At 47.6% G+C, this 23,621-nt stretch overlaps 1 protein-coding gene across 4 annotated transcripts in view; it reads right to left on the bottom strand.

Annotated features, from left to right (window-relative positions):
• The window catches only part of WIPF2 (WAS/WASL interacting protein family member 2), a 41,238-nt gene extending 17,922 nt beyond the window's left edge, over positions 1-23,316 (bottom strand). Inside the window, exons 1-6 of one of the 4 annotated variants that reach the window (XM_073572610.1) lie at positions 23,192-23,316; positions 9,299-9,436; positions 8,328-8,460; positions 4,028-4,159; positions 3,226-3,846; positions 2,910-3,110 (exon numbers count right to left, since the gene is read on the bottom strand). In XM_073572610.1, the coding sequence (XP_073428711.1) occupies positions 2,910-3,110; positions 3,226-3,846; positions 4,028-4,159; positions 8,328-8,460; positions 9,299-9,361 (1,150 nt within the window). In that variant the 5' untranslated portion in view covers positions 9,362-9,436; positions 23,192-23,316. Of the gene's footprint in view, positions 1-2,909; positions 3,111-3,225; positions 3,847-4,027; positions 4,160-8,327; positions 8,461-9,298; positions 9,437-22,301; positions 22,821-22,868; positions 22,983-23,163 lie in introns of those variants that run through there. The other 3 variants (XM_073572611.1, XM_073572613.1, XM_073572612.1) reach the window with 3 other exon arrangements.
• Positions 23,317-23,621: the final 305 nt, after the last annotated feature.

The raw sequence follows: 23,621 nt of genomic DNA, 5'->3' as shown, positions 1-23,621 counted from the left end.
GTTTCTGAACACTTTCAAAGGAAATGTTGTGTTCTGGTGCTTCCGGGGTTGGATCTGAAATGTCCAGCACCCGAAGGATGGAAGAGACGATATCCTCAACTATCGCAGTATTGCTAGGGGGACTAGGGAGCAAAACGTTCTCTGTTTCGTTATCTGAATTGGAGTCACATATGCCCTCTGAGTCCTGCGCATCGCTAAGGAGCTCCCTAGCGGGCGAACTAGAGCGGAGGTTTCCCGTAGTCTGGGATCATTGTGGAGATCCGCATTGTCCTTCTCTATCAGGGGATGGCCTCGGTGACCTGAGGCCACTGTGTCTTTCCCTGGAGGGGGAAGACCTATTGCTATGTGAGGACACAGCTGAACGCGACCTGTGGGTCCGCTTACGCCTCGAACTGTCGGAAGCGCCCTGATCATGAGACCGGACGTCCCTTTGCTGGGTAACGTTCATAGCGGAGACATGACCCTGCAGTAATGTGGAGGTCAGGTTATCTATAGACTGTGTCATAGACTGCGACATCTGAGTTGCCCATTCCAGGGCAGTAGCGGTCGCAGAAGCGTTGGTAGGGACTTCTTGGGGTTCTGCTCCGTTTGTTTGGGTACAGTCCCGGCAGTGCGGATACGTGCTGCCGCTGGGGAGAGTGGCCTTGCAGGCTGTGCAGACTGCATAAAAGCAGTCTTGCCTGGTTCTTTTCTTTGAGCCCGACATAGTACCTAGGCTGATTAATAGAGACCCTACAGGGGTATCTACGCAGAGGAAAAAGGAGTAGGAGAGCGCTATAGGTTATAGGAATTCACAGCTGAGTACCAAGGACCCAGCTGTGATCTTACCCCACCGGTGCTCCCCTTAGGTCCAGCGCTGATAAGCCCCATGTCCTGTGCCCCCCGGAGACTCTGTGCTGCCTTCCTCCAGGTGCAGCAAGATGGCCACCGGATTCTGAGGTGGAGAGGGAAGGGGGCGGAGAGCTGGAAAAGGGCGCGCTGGGCCATGTAAAAGCGCGCCCTTCCTGCCTCGATCCGCCCCTTCTATGACACTGCAGTGTCATTTTCGTCATCCGGGGGGGCGTGCCAGGGGCGGGCCGGGGGGGGCGGGGAAAAGGCGGCGGCTTCGGCTAGGCCGAAGCCGCGGTCTAAATTAGAGGCCTGATGCCCAGGAGGGCTCCAGAGCGGCGCGGTAGTCCGGGAGGGGGTCGGATTTGCACCGGACCCCCCCAGAATGGGCGACTGGCTAGCAGTGGGGGCAGCAGTGCTAGCGGTTCCTGTGTGGGGGGTCCCTGGAGCGCCATGGAGCCACTGCTGCTGCAGAGGCAGGGGCGCAGAAAGCCCTGTCTCTGCTGTGCCACGTCTGCCTGCACCCTCCCCCGGCCCCAGCAGGATCCCACAGCTGGGCTGGGGTCCCTGGTGCAGAATGCTGTCTGTACTCCGACCCTACCTGCAGCGTCTCAACCTAATGCCCCCTGCGGGGGATTAGGGAGGGTGCGTCTGTCACCGTCAGGGGGTCTTCATCCTTGCCTCAACCTCAACCCAGACCCTGAAGGGGGTTGGGGAAGGAGGGGGGGGTCTCAACTTCGGACCAGTACCCGAGGGACTGGGGAAGGAGCGACATGGGGGACCGCCATCTCTACTTCAACTGGGCACCCCTAAAAAGGGAGCCAAGGAAGGAGCCATGCCGGGAGTCTCGCTGGAGACCCACTTTTCTTCATCTGTTCCGACGAAAGGAAAAAAAGAAAAAAAGGTGTGCCTCCTTGCGACACTAAGCAAAAACTGGAGAAGGCTGACGCCGTCCAGGGGTGTATACTGCAGAGGAGGAGCCAAAGTTAATCTTTTTCAGATTATGCATAGTGTCGCCTCCTAGTGGACAGCAGCATAACACCCACGGTTCTGTGTCCCCCAATAAGGCGACAGAGTAAAAAAAAAATGTCAGACAACCAAAGCATACATTTAAAACAACTGCTAAAGGTGTATTCCTACCACTAGGATAGGTCATCACTTTATAATCAGTAGAGGTATGACTCCCACAATTTTAATGAAGGGGCCTCAGTGCAGGTTTGGGGCTGCCCCACGCCTAAGGGTATGTTCCCATGGTCAGTAAACAAACGCTGCGGGTTGGACTCTGCATACATCCGCAGCGTTCAACCCACAGAGGCCAGATGTTGCAACATAGTGGATGAGATTTCAAAAAATCCCATGCCCACTATGCGTGCTCCGATACCGGCGGTTTCCCTTACGAAGACGCGAGCCTCCACAAGATAAATATCACCAGTGGAATGTACTGGACACGATGATTCTGCATGGTTCAGCAAACACATACGGAATCACCTGCATTCAAAACCATCAGCGCTTTGGACGCAGCGGACATGTGCCGAGTTCAAAGCGCTGCTGGTTACTGACCATGGGAACATACCCTTAGTTCTCCCTGGTCATCTCGCCCTCAGTCCCCTGCTGTGCATGTGCAGGAAAAAAAATTAAGAGCCTGCAGTGCCAATTCAGTAATGCCCAACTTTTACTGTCAGGATCTGCTGGACCCCTAGACAAAGTGATGAATTCCTGTACTTGGCTATCTCTGCTATAAACTTTGAATGGAGTGGCAGTGTGCATGCTCAACTGTCATCATTGGTGGGATCTAGCCTATGGATAATCAAAACTTATGGGAACATCCGTGAACACATTTCTAGAGTACTGGATTGTATATGGATACTTCTGGATAACCAAAGTTTACACTCGGAATAGAAAAGCAGTGGAGGTCCAAGACAGGGGCTTATCAATCAGGGAGGTGGATTACCATTTAATATCACAGTAAGCAAGTATCCTTCCCTAAACTGAGATATTAGTCAGTGTGTAACTTACCCATTCCGAACTATTACAGCAGCTGGGAAGAAATGTGATGCAAAAAGTAATTAATGCAGGTTTACCTGCAAATGACCTCCCAACAGAGATAGAGTCTCGGTGTCCGTTCCTGACAGGAGGTGGTGGTGGAGGAGGTCCAGCAGGAATTCGAGAGGGAGGCGGGGGTGGCTTAGCCCGGTTCTGTGTTGTATCACTTGTGCCATGCATTCGGTAAGGAGGAGGAGGAGGAGGTGGTGCATCACGGCCACCATTACGTACTACAGGAGCTGCAAGATGAGGACATTTTAAGAATGCAGAACAGCAACATTTGTGGATTTTATGAACAAACAAAACTTCCATTCAAACAGAATTACTACTTTCGTAATGCATGCATTGCCTCACCTGACCCCCTAGAAGGAGGGTCTCTTACAGGCGGTGGTGGTCTGTTACCACCCGGAGAGAGATTTGATGAAGATGGTGGAGGAGGAGCCAGTCCTCGCACGTTTGAAGCTTGTCTGCGAGGGAGAGAGTTGAGCCGCAGTGGTAGGTCTGGGGGCGGCTCATTTATAGGGCTAGATGGTCCATTCACAGAAGGAGGGGGTTGTCTGTAAGGTGGCGGTGGAGGGGGCTGTCCCTGAGAATTAGGGGTTCGCATGTTGACAGGAGAGGGAGGGGGCTTTACTGGAGGAGCAGCAGGAGCTCGATGCCCTGGGGTTGGCGGTAAAGGTTTATCCCTACTGTAGGGTTTGGCATTCTGAGCAGGAGAAGGTGCTGAACTAGCATGCCGTCGCCCAGGAGGAGGTGGCGGAGGGGCAGAGGAACTGTGCCTCATTCCTGGACTAGTGGTAGTAGGGGGACGGGTAAGATCTGGCAAGGACGGCCTGTGGGCTCGTCCAACTTCTGGAGGGGAAGAACGGTTGCTGCTGCTGTCAGTGTCATCCTGGGGTCTCCCTCCTGAAACTGGTGGACGGGGAGCAGCTGATCTTGTTGATCCCTGAAGAGGAGACCGACCAGATGGGCTTTCTGAAGATAAGAAAAGTGACAAAATCAAGATATATTTGTACAAAAATGCTACAGAGCAGAGTGTATAGGGATAAGACATTGGAAGAATGGCAAAAGACATGCTGAAGACATTCACACTTTCCCATGGGCCAGCAATTAAACTTCTTATTCAGCAGCAAAAATTCCCCAAAACATCACGTACCTGAGTTACTATCTTTGGTTCCTACTGGCCTAAGTTGAGGAACACCACCTTGAAAGAGGCCTCCTCTTGGTTGCATCGCTCCTCCGCCTGTTGGCCTAAAACCAGGACCACCACCACCGCCGCCATTAGATTCTGCAAAATATTACAGCATTTATATTACAGCAAAAAGGAAGTGATTGATTTCTACAATTCCAAGACAATTGGTAAAAGTAAAAAACAAAATAATAAGACCAGCACTACATGAAGAACAAGAGGATGGGGCATCTGAATTCATACTGTATTGCCTGATCTAACCCAACACCCTTTCGGTTGGGAAGAGGGGGAGTTGGGAGCTATCCATACACAGATAGCTGGCGGGGCTCGATCAAAAACATTGGGTGCAACCAACTATCATTATGTACATGGAGCTTTAAAGTTTTATTCCCAACTTTAGAAGTTATCATGTATGCATAGTGATAAGTTGTGCATTGATCAGGGTCCAACCACTCTACAACAGTGCTCTGAAATGTTGTGCTGAAATCAAGTGGTGGCCACGTATGCTCCATTCATTGTCTATAGGACTGCCAGAGGTAGCCGTGCATGATACTTGACTATATCGGGCAGTCCCTCAGCTCCAGATCACACAGCCTGTTCTCAAGATTGGTGGCAGAATCTTCTCAGATCTGCAAGTATGATAACATTGGGAATAATCCTTTAAAAAGGATTGTTCACTACTAAAGGCCCCGTTACACATAACGATGTACCAGCGATCCCACCAACGATCCGACATGATGGGATTGCTCGGACATCGTTAGACAGCCCCTCCAGCGATCAGGACCAGCGAGCAAGCTGGTTTCTAATGTAAACATCGGGTATCCAGGAGCCGCGGCTCTTGGATACCCGCTGTTTACCTTGGAAACCGGCATACACGCTGGTTACCAAGGTAAACATCGGGTATCTAAGAGCCACGCGACACCTGGATACCCACTGTTTACCTTGGAAACCAGCGTATACACCGGTTTCCAAGGTAAACAGCGGGTATCCAGGAGCTGCGGCTCATGGATACCCGATGTTTACATTAGAAACAAGCGTCGCTGATCACTGGTCTCTCTCTGGCCAGCGGGAGACCAGCGATCAGAAAATGGCCCAGGCCGATCGAGCACAATCAGCGATACCCGGCAGGGGGGCCGGTCGCTGATCCCCATCACACACAGCGATCTTGCTGGGGAGATCGCTGTGGCCTCACAATCAGCGTTCTCGCTAGCGAGATCGCCGTGTGTGACAAGGCCTTAAGACAACCCTTTGTTGATCTGAATGTTTGGTGCTGATAAAATTAAAAAGTCAGAGCAGCTTGCAGCCCTGGCTTTCGCTTCATGCTTGATTTGCCTCAAGGTGAGGACAGTGACGGCGGCGCAGATTGTGCGAAGGACTCGTGTATTATAAATGCCACATGGGAGTCCCAGGAAAAAGTGTGTCAAACCTCTGGAACAGCACTGGAACGAGAGTGGAGTAAAAGGCTGGGTTCACACGTAGCGGAACTCTCGCGGAAATTACCGCAAGAGTTCCGGAATTACATTCCGCAGGAAAATCGCATTTTAAATTCCCGCGATTTTCTCGCGGAAAAACTAGCATTTTGCAAGCGTAATTAGCTTGCAGAATTGCTAGAGTTTTCCAAGCGATCTGTAGCATCGCTTGGAGAACTGATTGACAGGCTGGTCACACTCGTCAAACATAGTGTTTGACGGGTGTGACCAACTTTTTACTATTGAGGCCGCCTATGCGGCCTCAATAGTAAAAGATAGAATGTAAAAAATAAAAAAAATAAAAAATATTGTTATTCTCACCGACAATTACCCCGATGACGTCCGTTCTCGCGGGATCGCGACGTCGCGTGAATGACCGCAAGACGTCACGATCCCGGGAGAACGGACGTCATCGCTCGCAAAGGCTTACTGGGACCGGGAGCGTGGAGAGAGGCGGGAAGGCTGCACGGGACTTCGGAAGGTAAGAATAACAATATTTTTTATTTTAAATTCTATTTTTTACAAGGATATGGTACCCAAAGCTCGGAGGACAGTCTCCTCTCCTCCGGACCGTGGGTACCATCCGCAAATGTTCTGCTTAATTTTCGCATGGTGGGCACAGTCACATGCGGAAAGTAAGCAGAACCATGCATTCCTATGGGTGCGGGATCGCCGCGATTCGGCGAAATTAATGAGCATGCTGCGTTTTTTACCACGAAGTAATTCCGCCGCGGTAAAAACCACAGCATTGCGGAATCCCACAGGAATGCATGGGATGCTTATTTTTTGCAGCAAAATCACGCGGTAAAGTGTTTTTATTTTATCGGGGCCAAACATTCAGGTCGAGAAGGGGTTGTCCTAGAAGTGGACAACCCCTTAAATTTACTGGAATGGAGGCCCAAAAAAGGGCATCTGTAGGTGCAGAGTTAACTAATAAGGAGGGGGGGGGGCTTCCTGTGTCTATACAAAGAAGCCTAAATTACCTACAGGAAGTATCCTATAAACAGTCCATTGATTTCTAGGAGTGCCCCAGTTAAGATCGGTATCAATTATGACTCCACTCCAGACAGTGGAGGTAAAGTGTCAGTGGATGAAAATCTCTCTCATTCTTTTATCATTTACATTTCCTCAGCTCTGCTCTTAATATACAAAGTCACCAGAACAACGCCAGGAGCTGTTGCCATGAGCACATAATCGTAGCGGTTACAGGATTCAATGACTGTTGCTAAAAGCTCTGCTACACCGGTCATAATGTGGATGTGCAGCAATAGAAGTCCCACAGCGTCCATGAGAAGACATTCAAGGAACAGATCCTGTGTCATGCTTGTGAGTAAGCATATTTCTATTCCATTTGTCATATTTCTGGTTTTCCTAACACATTAATAGTAGGATCTTTATTACACACAGGCCTTTTATACCAGTCTTGGACAGGTCCAGGGACTAGATCGTCATTATGGATCCCACTTGGCCTCGGTTTTGCAGCAGCTTCTTCCAGGTTATCTTACTCTGTGCGGACAGCCAGTTACCATTGTCGCCACAGTCTTGGGAGCATCTTGGACCACTGCTATTCTACACTGCCAATGTGGGAAATTGGCAGACAAATCATTCACAACAATTTCCCCTGGGATACGGAGTTGAATATAGCCCTTCAGTCCTGCCATTACATGGAAAGAGGCTATCAACCCAGACAGTCTCCTTAAAGGATATTGTGGTCAAGTACTACACAATTGATGAGATTGGAGGGGGTCGACAACTGGCACCACCACTGAACTCTGCTCCAGCAGTTGCTGGATACACACAATGTACGGGCAGAACAGAGCAGCTCCACAGATTGTTTACTGGCATCTGCTTTGTTCTGCCCCATACAACACTTACACCTGGAGACTGCTAGACCAGAACTCAATAGATCAGTAGCCCGTGCCAGGCGTTGGACCTCTACTCATATACCATAGGATGTCAAATGTTTAGACACTAATCACTTCAAAGCGGACTTGCCATCAGATTCATGCTGTGTGAAAAATGGGCAGAATGAATCAGACACTGGCCGTGCAATTGCAGCTTTGTATATTTTGTTCTGAAATGTGTTCTGAAATGATGCACTGTTTCAGGGTAAACATGCTTTGAAAAGCAGTCCGGGAATTATCTCGGGTGACTAGCCCAAAGCAAGACCCCAGCCAGCTATTCCCTGCCCAAACCTTTTTGACTGACAGGTCTCTTCCTATGATACACACAGGTAGAGACCTGCCAGTAATCTGGATCGAGGATGGGAGAAGCCAACTAGGGACCTTGTAAGGATAATAAAGATAAGATGACCCATACTGTTCTTTGTAACAATCTGCAGCTCTCTAGTCAAAATAATTCATGTTTTTATCAGTCTTCAGGGACTCGGAAGTCATCTGTGACCGCCAAAGCACTTGCGGCCTCATTTGCATGCTGGTACAAAAGGGTTTTTTTTTTTTTTTATTACGGATAAAAGAAAAATTTGTAAAGAAAAGTATGGCTTTACTTATCTTTACAAGCACTATCTGACCATATAAGTAATTTTGAGGAGCGGTGAGGTAAGTGCAATCTGATGACAGATTCACTTACACATATCCCCTTTGCAAAACAACAAGCATCTTCCTTCCTTTCTGTAATGTTAGCGGCAGGGGAAAAGTACAGAGTTCAGTAAATTTTTATAACTTCTAAACCCAGTCGTCTCATACCAGTCAATATTTATATAGAAAGGGAGTGCCTAGAGATTGCATGACAATTTCCTGCTCCGCACATTCACTACATACAGGTCACACAATACATACTTTCTAATATGGGAGCACTCCGGTCATTCACTCCAGAGGTCTTCTTTAGATTTGCTCCTTTGCAGATGTCGCTGAGTAGAGCCCCTCGGCCTCTTTGTTCTTCGTTGGAAAGTTTAGGGGGCTTAGTGTTGGCCTGTAGACAAAAGTTAGAGAGAACATTGTAACAAACATTCTCATATATCGTATTATATTTTGCCAATATGATATCAAACCATAACAATGTGCTTACTGCCACAAACACCGAGAGCCCTTGACTGTCCTGCAATACCTGGACTGGTAAGAGATGGGGAATAATCCTGTGACACGACCATCCCAACACAATTCAGACAGAAAACTAAATGCAAATTCCATCCAGAAATGAGGCAAGAGAGTTTTTAAACACCCCAGTGTGAATAGATCTCCCTCCCATATCCATCTCTTGCTTTCCAGAATGTGGATTGAGTGATTAAGCATAAAAGTGTATTACTTTACTAAATTAGGTCTTCAGCAAACCAAAGCAAGAGCCTCAAGATTTTTTACACTGGAGAGAAAAGAAGAAGAAAAAAAAAAAAAAAAAAGAAGCACAGCAACTGCACAGTATGAACCCACCCATAAAGTTCACAAAACAAAACCATTGCAATATACTGTACATCTGCATGGATTACATGCCAATTTGCTGTGCAAAAGATAAAATCCACACAATAGAAAAAATCTGCAGAAATATTTGGTAAAAAGTCAGACTTTGCAGATACACTGGTTGCAAGTCTGGATGGAAAATCTGCCGCATTTTAGCTTGATCTGAACATACCCTTAGAAAGAACACATCATACATTGTACCCCACCCTATGAATAAATCCATTAACAAGCCCTTTTACAACAGATCTATACAGGTTGTATGTTGGAAGTAGCACAGACGAGAATAAACCGCTCTAGTATCACTAGTATGTAGTCCTGAATATTCAAGTCAAGCCCGCTTTGTTTTATGCATTTACCTGGGAAAAGGTAGGAGGCGGCGGAGGTCCCGGTGGGGGTGGGGGAGGAGGAGGAATAGGCATCTTCCTTAGTGATATTACCAATTCACTGTTGACTCCTGCAACCAGCCCCTATATGGGGTGGGGACCACACGAATACTGTATGGAAGAAGCAGCAGAGTCGCATTAATATTCAGACCAAGCTTCTGTGAATGAAATACAAGGATTATGGCAGTCTGTATTATGAGAATGGAAAGGCTACAGATATATTAGTCTTGTATGTGCATAAAATTCAACAACTTTATTGTTACCTATCAAACTCTGCTCTGCTACACCAAGGCCAATCCCCAGTGATCCCATCCACGAGCCACCTTGGATCTGGCGGGTAGCCATAATTATTGTGGCTACAGGACAAGATAATGTTTCCATATGCAATGGTGGAGATCATGCATTCCGGCAACGGTTGAAAGGAGAACAATTTGATAGGGTTGTCCAGTCTTAAAATTTAAGCCATTATATAACTGCAGATTTGTTAATCCTCACATTGCGCACACTACGCATTGTGAGGAACCTCCGATGCCAGGAACGGCAGTCATGTGAGCGCATGTATGCATTATGCATACTCCTGGCACATTCCAACTAGATGTGCGCGGTCTCGCTCAATTCAAGCACATTCAGCGAGACCAGAAAATGTCTAGTCAGAATGTGCATAATGCACACATGCACGTCTGCTCCTAGCGCCAGAGACTTCTCACAGAGCGCAGTGTGCGTGATGTAAGTAATCACAAGTCTACCGTCACATAGAGGGACTGCAGACTTGTAGTTTAAGAATGGACAACCGGTTTAAAACCATGTTGTAAAGTTTGATGCTAAGCACATACAGTGCTTTCTAAGGTTGGCCATCAATATGAAAGACATGAACAACCCCTTTAACACTGTGGCTTGCATAGGAGGAATAACACTCTATACAGGGCCCAAATTAGAGATGAGAATTCCCTCTTAAGCTCTAACGTTAGCATGTGTCGTCATGAGCTTCCTTTGTCATTGCAATGAAAAATGTTTGGATAACGTCCATTAGTGAAATCTAGGAAACAGAGATACAGATGTGCTGCATTACGTCTTGTTAGCACAAGCTGAGCTTTTAGAGGGGTCAGCCATATGGCACTGCATCTATAAGGGCAGGCTGAGCTTGTAGAGGGGTCAGCCATATGGCACTGCATCTATAAGGGCAGGCTGAACTGGTATAGGGGTTAGCCATATGGCACTGCATCTATACGGGCAGGTTGAGCTTGTAGAGGGGTCAGCGACATGGCACTGAATCTATAAGGGCAGGCTGAGCTTGTAGAGAGGTCAGCCACATGACACTGCATCTATAAGGGCAAGTTGAGCTAGTAGAGGGGGGGGGGGGGGGGTCGACCACTTGGCACTGCATCTATAAGGGCAAGTTGAGCGTGTAGAGGGGTTTTATTATATAGAGGTACTCGACAGCAAGCACTATTCTCGTCATCAAAATTACAGAAACCTCATCCGGCACACTGTCATATCTAGACAATGGTGTGGGAAAAAAAGCTAAATGGGATGCACCAGCTAACTACCTGTTTAACAGTAAAAACTAGTGCCAGGGAAGGTGAACATACCAGCAGTGACTTGACAGGTTGCAGAAAAAAAAAAAAAAAAAAAACACCACCACACACTCCACAGTGACATCCGGTTACTGGCGAGCATATGATCGCTCGGTCCATAAGGGGCAGCTACACTACTGTACTTCACCTCACCATTAATGTAGCCAAAGGGCATTGTTTTTAGCAAATTATGCTACTTTTTCTGCAAAATTAGCATATTATCTTATGACTGAAATAATTGTAATAAAGAGAACCGATTATTATGTATTTATAATAAGAAACAAAACCAAGGAAAGCGGGAATAGCATGCAACTACGTTGACACTATAATAAGATCGGTTTGTCCAACTTTGGAGAATTATTTTTAAATTATTTATATGCAAGTAGTTTTGGCAAAAAGTTATTTTGCAATTGGGTTTCATTCAAAATGTTGCACCATTTGCCTCCTGTAGCCTTTGTGTTGTACCAACGTATTCTGCAATTGGGTATAGTCATCTGAGGACCTGTCAGTCAGACTGCTATGACTGACAGGGAGTTTGCTACTCTTAAGGCCCCGTCTCACTAAGCAATCTCGGTAGCGAGATCGCTGCTGAGTCACAACTTTTGTGACGTAACAGCGATCTCACCAGCGAGATTGCGGTGTGTGACAGCGATCAGCGAGCGGCCCCCCTGCCGGTATCGCTGATCGCTGCAAGAAATCTCTGGACATTTCTTTGGTCGCTGGTCTCCCGCTGGCCAGCACGCATCGCTGTGTGTGACAGCGGGAGACCAGCGATCAGGTGTAAAAAATAATAAAAAATATAGTTATTCTCACCTTCCGATGTCCCGTTCAGCCATCCCGCCTCTCTCCACGCTCCGGTCCCAGTGATCCTTTGCACGAATGACCGCGAGACTTTGTTATCCCGCGAGACCGTGACATCTCGCGGTCATTCGTGCAAAGGATCACTGGGACCGGAGCGTGGAGAGAGGCCGGAAGACTGCGCGGGACATCGGATGGTGAGAATAACTATATTTTTTATTTTGATTCTATTTTTTACAGGATGGCCAGCGATGCCGGGCGCTCGGCATCGCTGTGCTGATCGCTGGTGAAGCTGTCTGTGTGACAGCTCACCAGCGATCACATAGCGACTTACTAGCGATCCTGACACCTTGATATCGGTGTCGGGATCGCTGGTAAGTCGCTTAGTGAGACGGGGCCTTTAGGGCTGGACTGGCCGGCGGCTCTCCCACTGTCACACTTGGGTTGGGAGAACCGCCAGCCAGTCCGCGCACTGTAATCCGAACTTGGTCCGATTTACACAGCCGTCTGACTGCGCCCTTATCTGCCTTTTTCGGAGCTGCTTTGAGCTTATTTGTGACCACATCAAAGTTGAATGTGCAGGGAAAAAAGGTTGCAAAAGCCAAAACTGTGCAATTTTTTTTTAAAGGGGTTGTCCACTACACTCTAATGCCTCCACGGACTTAAACCTTGTAAAGAAGTATTTTTGTAAATAACTCTTGTTTTCATCAGTGCCTGTGAAGAGCGGTATCGCTGATCGCTCACTCGGCATCATGTGATCCCAGCTGCAGCCGCCGCTGATGTCACGTCAAGTTCCAGAATCCCTTGCATCACCCGGGCGTAACCCAGTTGCACACACCCCTCCTGATTACTGGGCTGTGACGTGCGGTGAAACACTGCCCAAAGCTCAGTCATACAGCGAGCGCTTGCGGCTAATGAAAGCAGAGGAGAGAGGGAAAGCACTCGCTGGATAGTGGGCTGTGACATGCGGTGAAACTACGCCCTGAGCCCAGTCAATCAGGAGGGGTGCACGTGACTGGGTCATGCCTGGGTGATGCAAGGGATTCTGTAGCTTTAAGTGTCAGCAGCAGCGGCGGCTGCAGCCGGGGTCATGTGATGCAGAGTGAGCGGTACGCAATAGCGCCACTCACAGGCACAGATGGCAACAAGAGGCATTTACAAAAATACTTCTTTACAAATTTTAAAGCGTTGGAGGAATGATAGAATATAGTGGACAACCTCTTTAATGCATCACAATTGCAAAAAAAATGATTTTTTTTTTTTAGCTTCAAATACAAAAATAAAAAAATCTCCCCAAAGATGGAAAATCTCTCTAAACACAATACCTCTACATCTGGAACATGGCCTTAAAGCAGAAAAAAAAAAAAATGACCAGCCTAAAAGTGAGAGCCATCTAATGAATAATTCAATAATAAGAGTTGTCTACTTTTAAAAAGAAAATAAAAACAAAAGAGCCTCATGGCCTTATAAGGCATAAAGTTATCGTTCAATAAGCTGGAAATCAAAGGTGCTGTCTCACGTTCTGGCATCAGGAGCACACCGCTCCCCAGCCTCTCAGTTTCCTGCTTGCTGCGGGCAGTGTGTACCTAATGATTGAGAGTTCAGCCCTGCAGTATCGTTGTACCACTGTCTACAAGTGTACCTCTGCTTGTAGCACTGGAGAGGGGAGCTATGACTCCACTGCATCGAAGGAGTACTGAAGGTGACCAGATCAAGCAATCCAGACAGCTGTATTGCAAAGAAGTCAGATCATGAGGCTGTGTACCCACGTATGCAGAAAATTTCTGCTACAAAACTGGACTCCTTCCCAGAAAACGCACGCTTTATTTCCGTGCATTTTGTGCGTGATTTCCGCTCGTTTTGAGGAAAAACCGCGTGTTTGATGCGTTTTTTTCCGTGCGTCTTCTGACTCATAGAAAATAGCTAAAAACGCTGACTTTTCCGCAAAATTAATGAGCATGCTGCGTTTTTTGCCGCTAAGCGTTTTTGCGTGGAAAAAAACATCAATGTGCACAAAAAGTGCAGAATTCATTTAAAATGAATGGGATGCTTCTTGTATGCGTTTTTGAAGCGTTTTGACAGGGACAAACGCTTCAAAAACGCTTACATGGGCACACAGCCTAAATGCTGGACTCCAACCACCGCTGATGGACAGCAGCAGTGGCTGGGAACCTAGGAAACCAGCAGAGCAGTACAGATGAAAATTTAAAATCCCTCATTCTTGAGAAATGAAAGACTGTTCAATAACAGTTTGATTGCAAAGATTTGACAAATTCTACCCATGTAAGTTGACAATCAACCCCTTTCAAATGGAGAGATCTTCAGTACTTGAATTTTACATCAGAGTCTTGATCAAAAGTACACTGTAGCAAATAGTAAGTTATCCTCTGTCTACAATGTAGGGAATAACTTACTGATCCCTACATTTGTACTCCACAGAGGTCCTGGGAACTGGGCTCTGCATAGCACTTTGACTATAGTAGAGGTGCGCATGCTCAACTTCCACTGTAGTCATTAACTATGGCATTGCTGTAGAAAGCCAAGTACAGCACTACACTATTTCCAGCAGTCCCATAAATTGAATGGAGCGGACATCGAGCTTGTGGACCTTTGCGCCACTCATAAAGGAGTTCTACAGAGCTCAGTTTTCAGGATCCAGCGACCAATTGAAGATTGCTGGGAGAATCAAGTGTTCAGACGAGAAGTAATCAAAGTTTTCTCCTATCCTGTGGCTATGGGAAAAGCTCAAAATTTAGGGGAAAATCCTTCAATAACTTGAGCACATCATCTAGAAAGAAGCACTTGAGGCTCATATAAAGTCACAAAGCACAAGACCAAGTGACTGCACTAGTTCACTAGAAAGTGAGTATACTCTCCAAAGATGAAGTATGTATAACGAATAAGAACAATTGAAGCCAGTCAAGTAGACAGGGGAAAAAAAACAGGTTTAGAGGGTACACTAGGGCTTCTTTTGACCAGATAAAAAGCCAAAATCTACTAATAAAGTGAACTGATATTTTTAATAACTTCACATGCTGTAATATATATATATATATATATATATATATATACATACATATATAAAAATTTATTTACCCTTTAACTACTTCTGCACTGCCCTTGACTACATCTGTAGGATTAATGTTCACCGCACACAAGTGGAATAACTTGCATAAAGAGTACATTTATTGTGATACACAAATCAAGCCAGGGAGCAAATTTACAAATGCGATTACAGGTGTGACTTGACACTGCCACAGCCAGGCGCGGGAGCGCCGCTCAGCCACACAGTGGGACAAGGTCCTGCACTACATAAAGCGCCCAAGAACCAGCTTAGTGCTGGAACAGCGTTACTCTGGCACCTTCCTCACTCCATTAGCCTGTGGGATCGCTTGGTACCCTCCCTGCAAAATTGTGCTTTATCTCGTGTATGCACTGAAATTTAAGCGATATATGATTAAAACCCTGGCATGGTCGAAACGTCACACCTGTAATCGCATTTGTAAATTTGCTCCCTGTCTTGATTTGTGTATCACAATAAATTTACTCTTTATGCAAGTTATTCCACTTGAGTGTGCTGTGAACATTAATCCTATTGATTTGGGGCCTTGGGTCCATTACACCAGCACCTCAGAAATTTACACAGTGTGCACGCCAATCCATTTATCTATCTAGACTACATCTGGTCAGTCCACACTATACTCTCCACCGACATTCTAAAATGTCAATGCAGAGAAAGGCTGAAGTCACACATAGCGACTCACCAGCGATCCTGACAACGATATCAATGTGTCAGGATCGCTGGTGAATCGCTATGTGATCGCTGGTGAGCTGTCAAACAGACAGCTTCACCAGCGATCAGCACAGCGACGCCGAGCGCGCGGCGTCACTGTGCACGTTAGTAACCAGCGCGCTGATGCAGGAAGCTGGTAACTAACATACACATCGGGTATCCAAGGGACGTGCGTCCCTTGGATACCCGATGTGTACATTAGTTACCAGCAGATCGCTGGTCTCCCGCCTGTCACACGCAGCGATGCGTGCTGGCCAGCGGGAGACCAGTGACCAAAACAAAAAATTCCTGGCCTTCCCTGAAGCGATCAGCGATACCGGCAGGGGGGACGGTCGCTGATCACTGTCAAAAAATTGTGACTCAGCAGCGATCTCGCTAGCGAGATCGCTATGTGTGACGGGGCCTTTAGGGGTACTTCACACTAAGAGAGATCGCTAATGAGATCACTGATGCGTCACCGATTTTGTGACGCATCAGCGATCTCGCTGTGCGTGGCACGCATCAGCAACCGCGCCCCCCCCCCCCCCCCCCCGTGTGGCAGCGGGAGACCAACGACCGGCGAGCTCCCAGCGCTGTAAGCAGACATGGGAGCTGGTATCCAAGGTAAACAGTGTGTAACTAAGCACCGCGTGCGCTTAGTTACCCGCTGTTTACCTTGGATACCAGGCCCTTAACTATTCCCATTTTGACCTTCTAAGATTTTCCTCCAAATCTGGTCCCGTGTATCGTTTACACATCGTCTATGTACTTATGGCTGGACCGTACAATATAAACCATTTACCATCCACCTTTCGTGTCTCCCCTATTTCCTCACTGTAAGCTTGAGAGCAGGGCCCTCATTCCTCTTGGTGGGTGATGAATGTGTTACTCTGTGATGTCTTTATTGTCTGACACGTCCCATTTGAATTGTCAAGTGCTGTGGAATATGTTGGCACTGTAAAATAAAAATCATTATTAGGCTGGTTTCACATTAGCGCATTTTCAGCGCGCGCACGGCCGGGGGTAGCTCCGCCCCCGATCCGGCTCTCTGCCCGGCGTGCCCGCCCCTTCCTTGTAGCGCCGCCTCCTAGCGGACAGCGGCGCCTGCGATCGGCGCACCCTATCTTTAGCATAGGGTGCGCAGATCGTGCGCAGGCCGTGCGCTAGTTGCGCTTTGACCTGCGCTGCGCACTTTTGACGGTGCGCCGTGCGCGCCAAAATCCGAAAAGTTTGATTTTGGCGCGCACGGCGCACCGTCAAAAGTGCGCAGCGCAGGTCAAAGCGCAACTAGCGCACGGCCTGCGCACGATCTGCGCACCCTATGCTAAAGATAGGGTGCGCCGATCGCAGGCGCCGCTGTCCGCTAGGAGGCGGCGCTACAAGGAAGGGGCGGGCACGCCGGGCAGAGAGCCGGATCGGGGGCGGAGCTACCCCCGGCCGTGCGCGCGCTGAAAATGCGCTAATGTGAAACCAGCCTTATACTGTCATGACTCAGCAGTCTGCAGATTTTTGTCCGAAGCCTGGACAACCCTTTTGATAGCTCCACAGCCAAACATAAAATATAACCACTGCTCACTTATCTCCCAAACCACCACATTTCATCCAACCAAAGATGTGCCACCAGTGGTCAAGACAATACGCCACATGACCATTACAGATACTCAGTGGATGCTGATCGACTGCAGCCTTCAGTATTTCATCAGGGCAGAAGTCATGTGGCACTATGCCACGTGACAATTGGGGTACACATCGCCAGTCCTGGAGGTAAGTATGCAGGGTTTTTACTGTATGGATGGGCTGTGGAGCTATTAAGAGGTGGCTGTTCTGTAGTGGGCAACCTCTTTAAGCAGGTATAGAGGTAAAACGGAATTACAAACAAAATGGCATCTAGATATCTTCATTTTCAGCAGAACCACACTACAACCATCTCATCTCTGCACCTTCATTAAAATTTATCACATCTCTGTCCTCCTTTGGCTCCTCCTGATTGTGCCAGGACACCTTTGTGTTACACATCCCTTTACAATCTGGGTGCACATCCCATCCGACACTACACCTATATACAGATAAAGCGGCCATGCCAGTCATTGCTGTCATAGCACAGATACCGCCCTACATAACCCGACCTCCATCTCTCCACTGTTTGCTGCTCCACCACCTCCACATTCAGGAAGTGCTGAAAATGAATTCCACAAATCTGTATCACACCTTCTCCATAAACTCGCAGATCTTCTGGCTATGTAAATAGCCTGTAAAGTCCTGGAGTCTCCTTTACCCGTCTCAATTTCTAGGAATGCTGGTGACAACTTTTACTATTGTAAACACAAATATGTTTAGCACTAGTGATGTGCAAACGTGTTCAGATAAGGTGTTATCTGAGCATGCTCATGTGCTAACAGTGTCTTTGGCGTGCTCATAACATATTTTCGAGTCCCTGTGCCTGCATATCTCATTGCGGTTTGTTCGGCAATCCCCGCATGTTTTTGCGAGACATGCAGGCCCGGGGACTCGAACATATGTTACGAGCACGCCAATGACACTCAGCACATGAGCATGCTCAGATAACACCTTATCCGAGAACGTTCACTCATTACTAAGTAGCACCCAACTTTACCAGGGTTCAGACCTGCAAATTTGCCCAGAAGACATGCCGCAGTGTGTACTATTGCCTGTTCAGCGATTATGGAGGCGTTGGAGAGGTGATCAGTGTTAGGTGACTAATGTTGAGAGTTGTAATCCAGGAATCCAAATAACAAAAGAGGGGCTAAGCTAATTTTTATAAGGGTCTTTAAGGTATAAGAAAAAACATAGCTGTTCTCTTCCATAAGCAGCACCTCTTGTCCATAGGATTTATCTAGTATTGCAACTTATACTCTTCAATAGTACCAAGCTGCAATACCAGAAATATCCATGGACAAGAGTGGCGTCGTCTCTGGATAAAAGGAAAAGCCATCCATGTTTATCTAATGGCATACTACACCTTAAGAGAGCCATACATACACCCAACAGAGCAGTTGGCTGAATGCTCCTTTGGGCAACAGGTCTCTCTACATTAAGCTGGTAGCAAAAATCTGGTGACTGACTCCCTTTAAATCGTAACGGTCTAATATTTTATCTGAAAATAAATAAGACATCAAAATCAAACTTTGCAATATATGTTATTATGCTTATTTGTTTCTGTCTCCTCGGAATGATCTTTCCTTCTCAATTTTTGGGTAAAATCTGTCTTTAATAAATATAGACTCTCTCATTACACAGACATAGGAGATGACAGTTGGTGCTCATAAGATTCTCTGGAGAACTGTAACCAGGTGAGCTTGCAGCAGAATGTCTGTCTGCCCCCATCTTCTCAAGTCTACACAGAATGTCATCAGTAGCAGCTGCCATCTACCTCAGTAATGGGAAAGTCTGTCTCCACATGTTACCCTTGAATTGAGTGTGATTGATCAGTCCAGGAGGTGAAACAGATTTCTCTGATAACATATTACAAAATTGTTTATTTTCATCTGTACTGTTAATTTATGAAATAAAAATTAAAATATCGGCTACTCTTTAAAGGGAATCTGTCAATAGGATCAACCCTCCTAAAGTCATCTATATGGCCATGTAGATCATAGGAAGCTGAATAAAATCATACCTTGATATCTGCTATCCGATGCCTTATTACAGACAACTCCACATCTTAATATGTAAATGAGACATTAATATCTATGAGCAGGACATAGGTCTTCCTGAGAATCTGCCTCTGGAGCTTATTTTAAATGAATGGGGGAATTACCAGTGTGACATGTAATGACTGACAGTCTGCTCTCCTGATCTATATGTCTCACACTGGCAACACTCCTGTCAGTTAATATCTCTGGAATACAAATCAGTGCCCGCCCATAGCCCTGAACAGCTCATTTACATATAAGAAAAAGGTGGATTTCCTCAGGAATAAAGGGCATGTCACACTAAGCGATATCGCTATAACTTGTGACGTTATAGCGATATTGCTAGCGATATCACTGTGTGTGATACTTACCTACAACCCGCTCCCCCGCTGCTTATCGCTGATCGCGCGAGAACGTCCAGGACTGTTTCTCGTCGTCAGCTTCCTGCGGCGCCTCCTGCTGTGACGACGAGTGAGGCGTGGAGCCGGGTGGGAGGACACAGGAGCGCCTAGTGTGACAGGTAAGTAGCGACCCCCGTCCCCAGCGATGTCGCTGGTGAGATTTGCCTGTGTGGCAGCTCACTAGCGACCACTTAGCGATGTACCAGCGATCCTGACCGCGTCATATCGCTGGTCGGGATCGCTGGTACATCGCTAAGTGTGACAGTACCTTTAGACATCAGATTGCAGATATCAAGGTACTAAATTGTTCGACTTCCTATGCCCATATAGATGGCTTAGGTGGTTTGATTCTGATTCCCTTTAAGGCGGCCAGTAGTGTACAACCCCTTTAAGCTGGTCATAAACTTGTCAACTCTGACACTTCCTACACATGTTGCTCGGCTAAGCATGTATGTATTGTAAATGGAGAGAACATAGTAAGCTATTGAGGGGAAAGTCAGACCACCCCCATGTTTATTAATGTAATATAAAGGTGTGCCCTAGGGCAACCCTCAGCAGCAGATCCAGATGCAGGGACAATCATTTTTTCTGGACAATCCACATTTTTAGAGGTTTTGTATGTTCCTTCCAGAAAGGTATGCGGCAGAGCTATGCAGTCACACCCCGGGGCTCCTGCTCCCCTATCATACCTTACTAGAAGGCTGGGTGAGGTAGCACACACAAGAGTCATCATGCTAAAATATTCTAACTCCGTGGCCTGCAACAGCTCCCAGATGTAAAAGCGACATCTTACTTTCCATAGAGGTAAAAGGAGACTGGCAGAGGTGGTGGTAAGAGAACCATCAGCCCCCATTCCCCTATGACCTGATGGAGTGATACAACGCAGACCCCAGCGGCTGCAAATGTCACACGTGTCACCAGGACACATCTACGGCTCTATAATACTATGGTAACAACCCTTGGCTCGCTGACTACTGCTGGCAACTCAGACATGACTGTATTTTCGGTCTCGAATTCTAATTCTATAATGAAAAAAAAAAAAAAGAGAGGGTCCTAGCTGTTCAACACCTATTCATTGTCTTGTAACACCTTGTAAAACATCTAGAAGAATGTTTCAATTATTGTAGAATGAAAACTCCCATAACAACGAATGGAGACGAACCACACATGCCACCACCTCCTCCACTGGAGGTCCATCACTGGCTGGAGAGAGAGGAGATCGGTGTCACCCGTGTGATGTCAGTGACGTTTCAGGACCCACAGACATGCACTGGTGATTGTGATCTGTGGTGCAGATCAAAAAACAGACTTGTCTTTGACTTTTTTTTGTGTGAAACACCATCCAAAATCCCCCATGACATTCTGACGCCATACAGCCCTTAAAGGGGTTGTCCACTACTCATACAACCCCCTTTTGATGGAAATGTTTGGCCCTGATAACATAAAGCCTATACTCACCTCCCGTGTCCTTGCCGCTCCCACGGTGTCGGTACTCATCTCTGGTGCAGTGTTGAGACACCGATGCCGAATCAGTGCTGGCGTCACTACCCCCACCGTCGGACAAACTGAACATGAAGAGGCAGTCCAGGCTGCAGCTGATCCCTGATCCCTCTTCCTGCTCAAAACGTCCAAAGTTGGGGCCGGTGACGCCAGCGCTGACTGTGTGCTGGGGTCAAGTGTCACAACACCACACAAGAGCCCTGGGGAGAGTTAGTGCCGACACTGTGGGAATGGCGCCGACAATGGAGGCGAGTATAGGCTTTATGTTATAAGGCCAAGTGAGGGGTATGAGACAAAGTTGTCCAAGTAGTGGACAACTTCTTATAGCCATGTGCATGATCGGCAGATACCGTGCAACTAACAGGAAGGAACAGACTTTATTCTCCTCATGCACCTGTGAGTAGTCTTGCCTTGATTCCAGATGTTTGTCTTAAGCCAATTCTGAGCCTATTCCAATGGGCACGACTAACCCGTATAAGTACGACGCACCGCAATGACACTATTTCTCTTGTTTCATTTTCAGCCAGATTGTAGGCAGACGCCAAATAGTAAATTTGTGGAAGTATTTTTTTTAAAGACCTCTGTTTCCTGTCAACGTGTTCATATTATCCTCAGCGTGAGTCCAGTAGACCCCATTGTTGTCCTGTCCACATGACATCTGTAGCCTAGGCTTAGCATAGGTTATGTATTTACTTATCAATCCCATAGGGCTCTACTGATGGAGGGCAGTAAGGGTGTGATCTGTAGTCCCGTGCTCCACTACATCATCTCTGTTTCGGGATTTCCTTAGTATTGCAGACAATGGAGTTATCACGCGTGCATTATTAAGAGAAGCCCGAGAACAAGACTTCTAGGTGAAGACCTTGAGGGCTGGAGCTGGGAACCCCTGCTGAAGACCAGTCCCAAAAAAAGATGTAAGGAACAGAAGCAGTAGACTGCAGTATGGCTTCCCGCAGAGTCCAGGGAGTGTGCGGGCTACAATGGCTTTACAGGTCTGCTACCCCGATGCCACTGTAGCCTGTGGATGACGGCTGCGTTACAGATGGCAGCAGTGGTGTTTGTCACCCTAGACTACAATGGCATCAGTGTGACAGATACATCAGAAAATAACGCACAATTAACCTGACCCCTCAGTAGTCTACGGCCTCCGCATGCAGCTGACAATCATATTAGGAGCTTTCCCAGCGTGAACCCACATTAAGGGGGTTGTCTGAGCCAAAAAAAAGGCCCACAACATTTTTTGAGCTGTAAAGAAAAAAGTGAGCGAGTGATACTCACCTACCGGCATCAACCTGGATCCAGCTCAGAAACAGGAGGAGACATTATTGTACATGACTGTTTCCCCAGTAGCGGGACTGCTGCGTCCAGAGATTGTCTGCAGCGGTCAGCTGACTTGAAGAGCGCATCATCGGATACTTCTCTGAGAATGCACTGGTTCCCAGGCAGCTGCAGCCAATCACAGACCGCAGCGGTCCCTCTGCTTGTGTATCGATGCCTGTGCGGGAGCGCTGCTAGAAGAATAAGGAAAGGATCCGGGATACAGTCACATTTGGTGGAGCCATAGTCTCTTCCTGCGCTGGATCGGGAACTTTTCTTTTTCCCCACTCATACTGAGGTATGGCAGGTGTCATAATGGGAATCACATGAAGCAAGACCACCGAAAGGGAGAACAGAGCGACCAGTCAGCTGCCTCAGCTCAGCCCGGACCCCGCACTGACACACTGCAACAAATGATCAGAAGTGGAGAATGGGCCACACTGGAGCAATGTGTGCCTGAGCCTCACACAACACCTCCCCTTTATAGTGGAGCACCCCTTTAAGTCAGGCAGACACTGGGAACATTACACTTCTCTGCCACCGGTCACTCTCCAGCTGCAGAAGCACCACAGCTCCCAGCATGCCCTGCCATTCTGTAGAGCTGGAGCCGTCCACATCCCGCTCCCTAGCATCATCCGAGGGTGGCACTACAAGTCCCAGCACGCCCCCTCCTCACTGTGCTGACAGGCGATGACGGGATTTGTAGTTCCTCAGCAGCTGAGGCTTCTGGAGCCGTGATTTGCTGCTTGTCATCCACAGCCCGCACACGCCCCCCTCTCCGGGTCACTGCGGTGTGGCACCAGCCCTCTGCTCCGAGCCCTACCGATAGCCTGCTCCGAGCCGCCCCTTACCCGCTCTCCGCCGCTCCCTCCGGTTTTGGTCTCCGACAACCCGGAAATACAACCAGCAGCTCCTTCCACCAGCACAAAATGGAGTCACCGCAAGGGGCGTGTCCCTGTGCTGAATGACGTCAGCGCGTCGCACGCCTCCTGCCTGCGGGTAACCAGCGCGGCCATGTTGGGAAGGTCAGGGTTGTGTTTTGTGATTGCTGCCATGTTGGGAAGGTCAGTTGTGCTGCTGCTAAGTCAGGACTCCGCAAATGGGAGGCTAAAGTCGGTCACACTTAGGGCTCGTACACACTGGAGAGAAAAACAGACGAGTGCAATGCGATAAAAAATTGTTATTCAATAGGTGACATCTCATTTGCGATTTTTTTTCTCAACTGAAATCGTACAGAGAAAAAAAATTGCAGCATGCTGCAATTTGCTGCGATTTTCGGAT

Source organism: Dendrobates tinctorius, unplaced genomic scaffold (assembly GCF_039654945.1).
Source record: "Dendrobates tinctorius isolate UK_male_01 unplaced genomic scaffold, ASM3965494v1 ptg000032l, whole genome shotgun sequence".
NCBI classification, from domain to species: Eukaryota; Metazoa; Chordata; class Amphibia; order Anura; family Dendrobatidae; genus Dendrobates; species Dendrobates tinctorius.
This window is presented reverse-complemented; position numbering and strand designations above follow the sequence as displayed.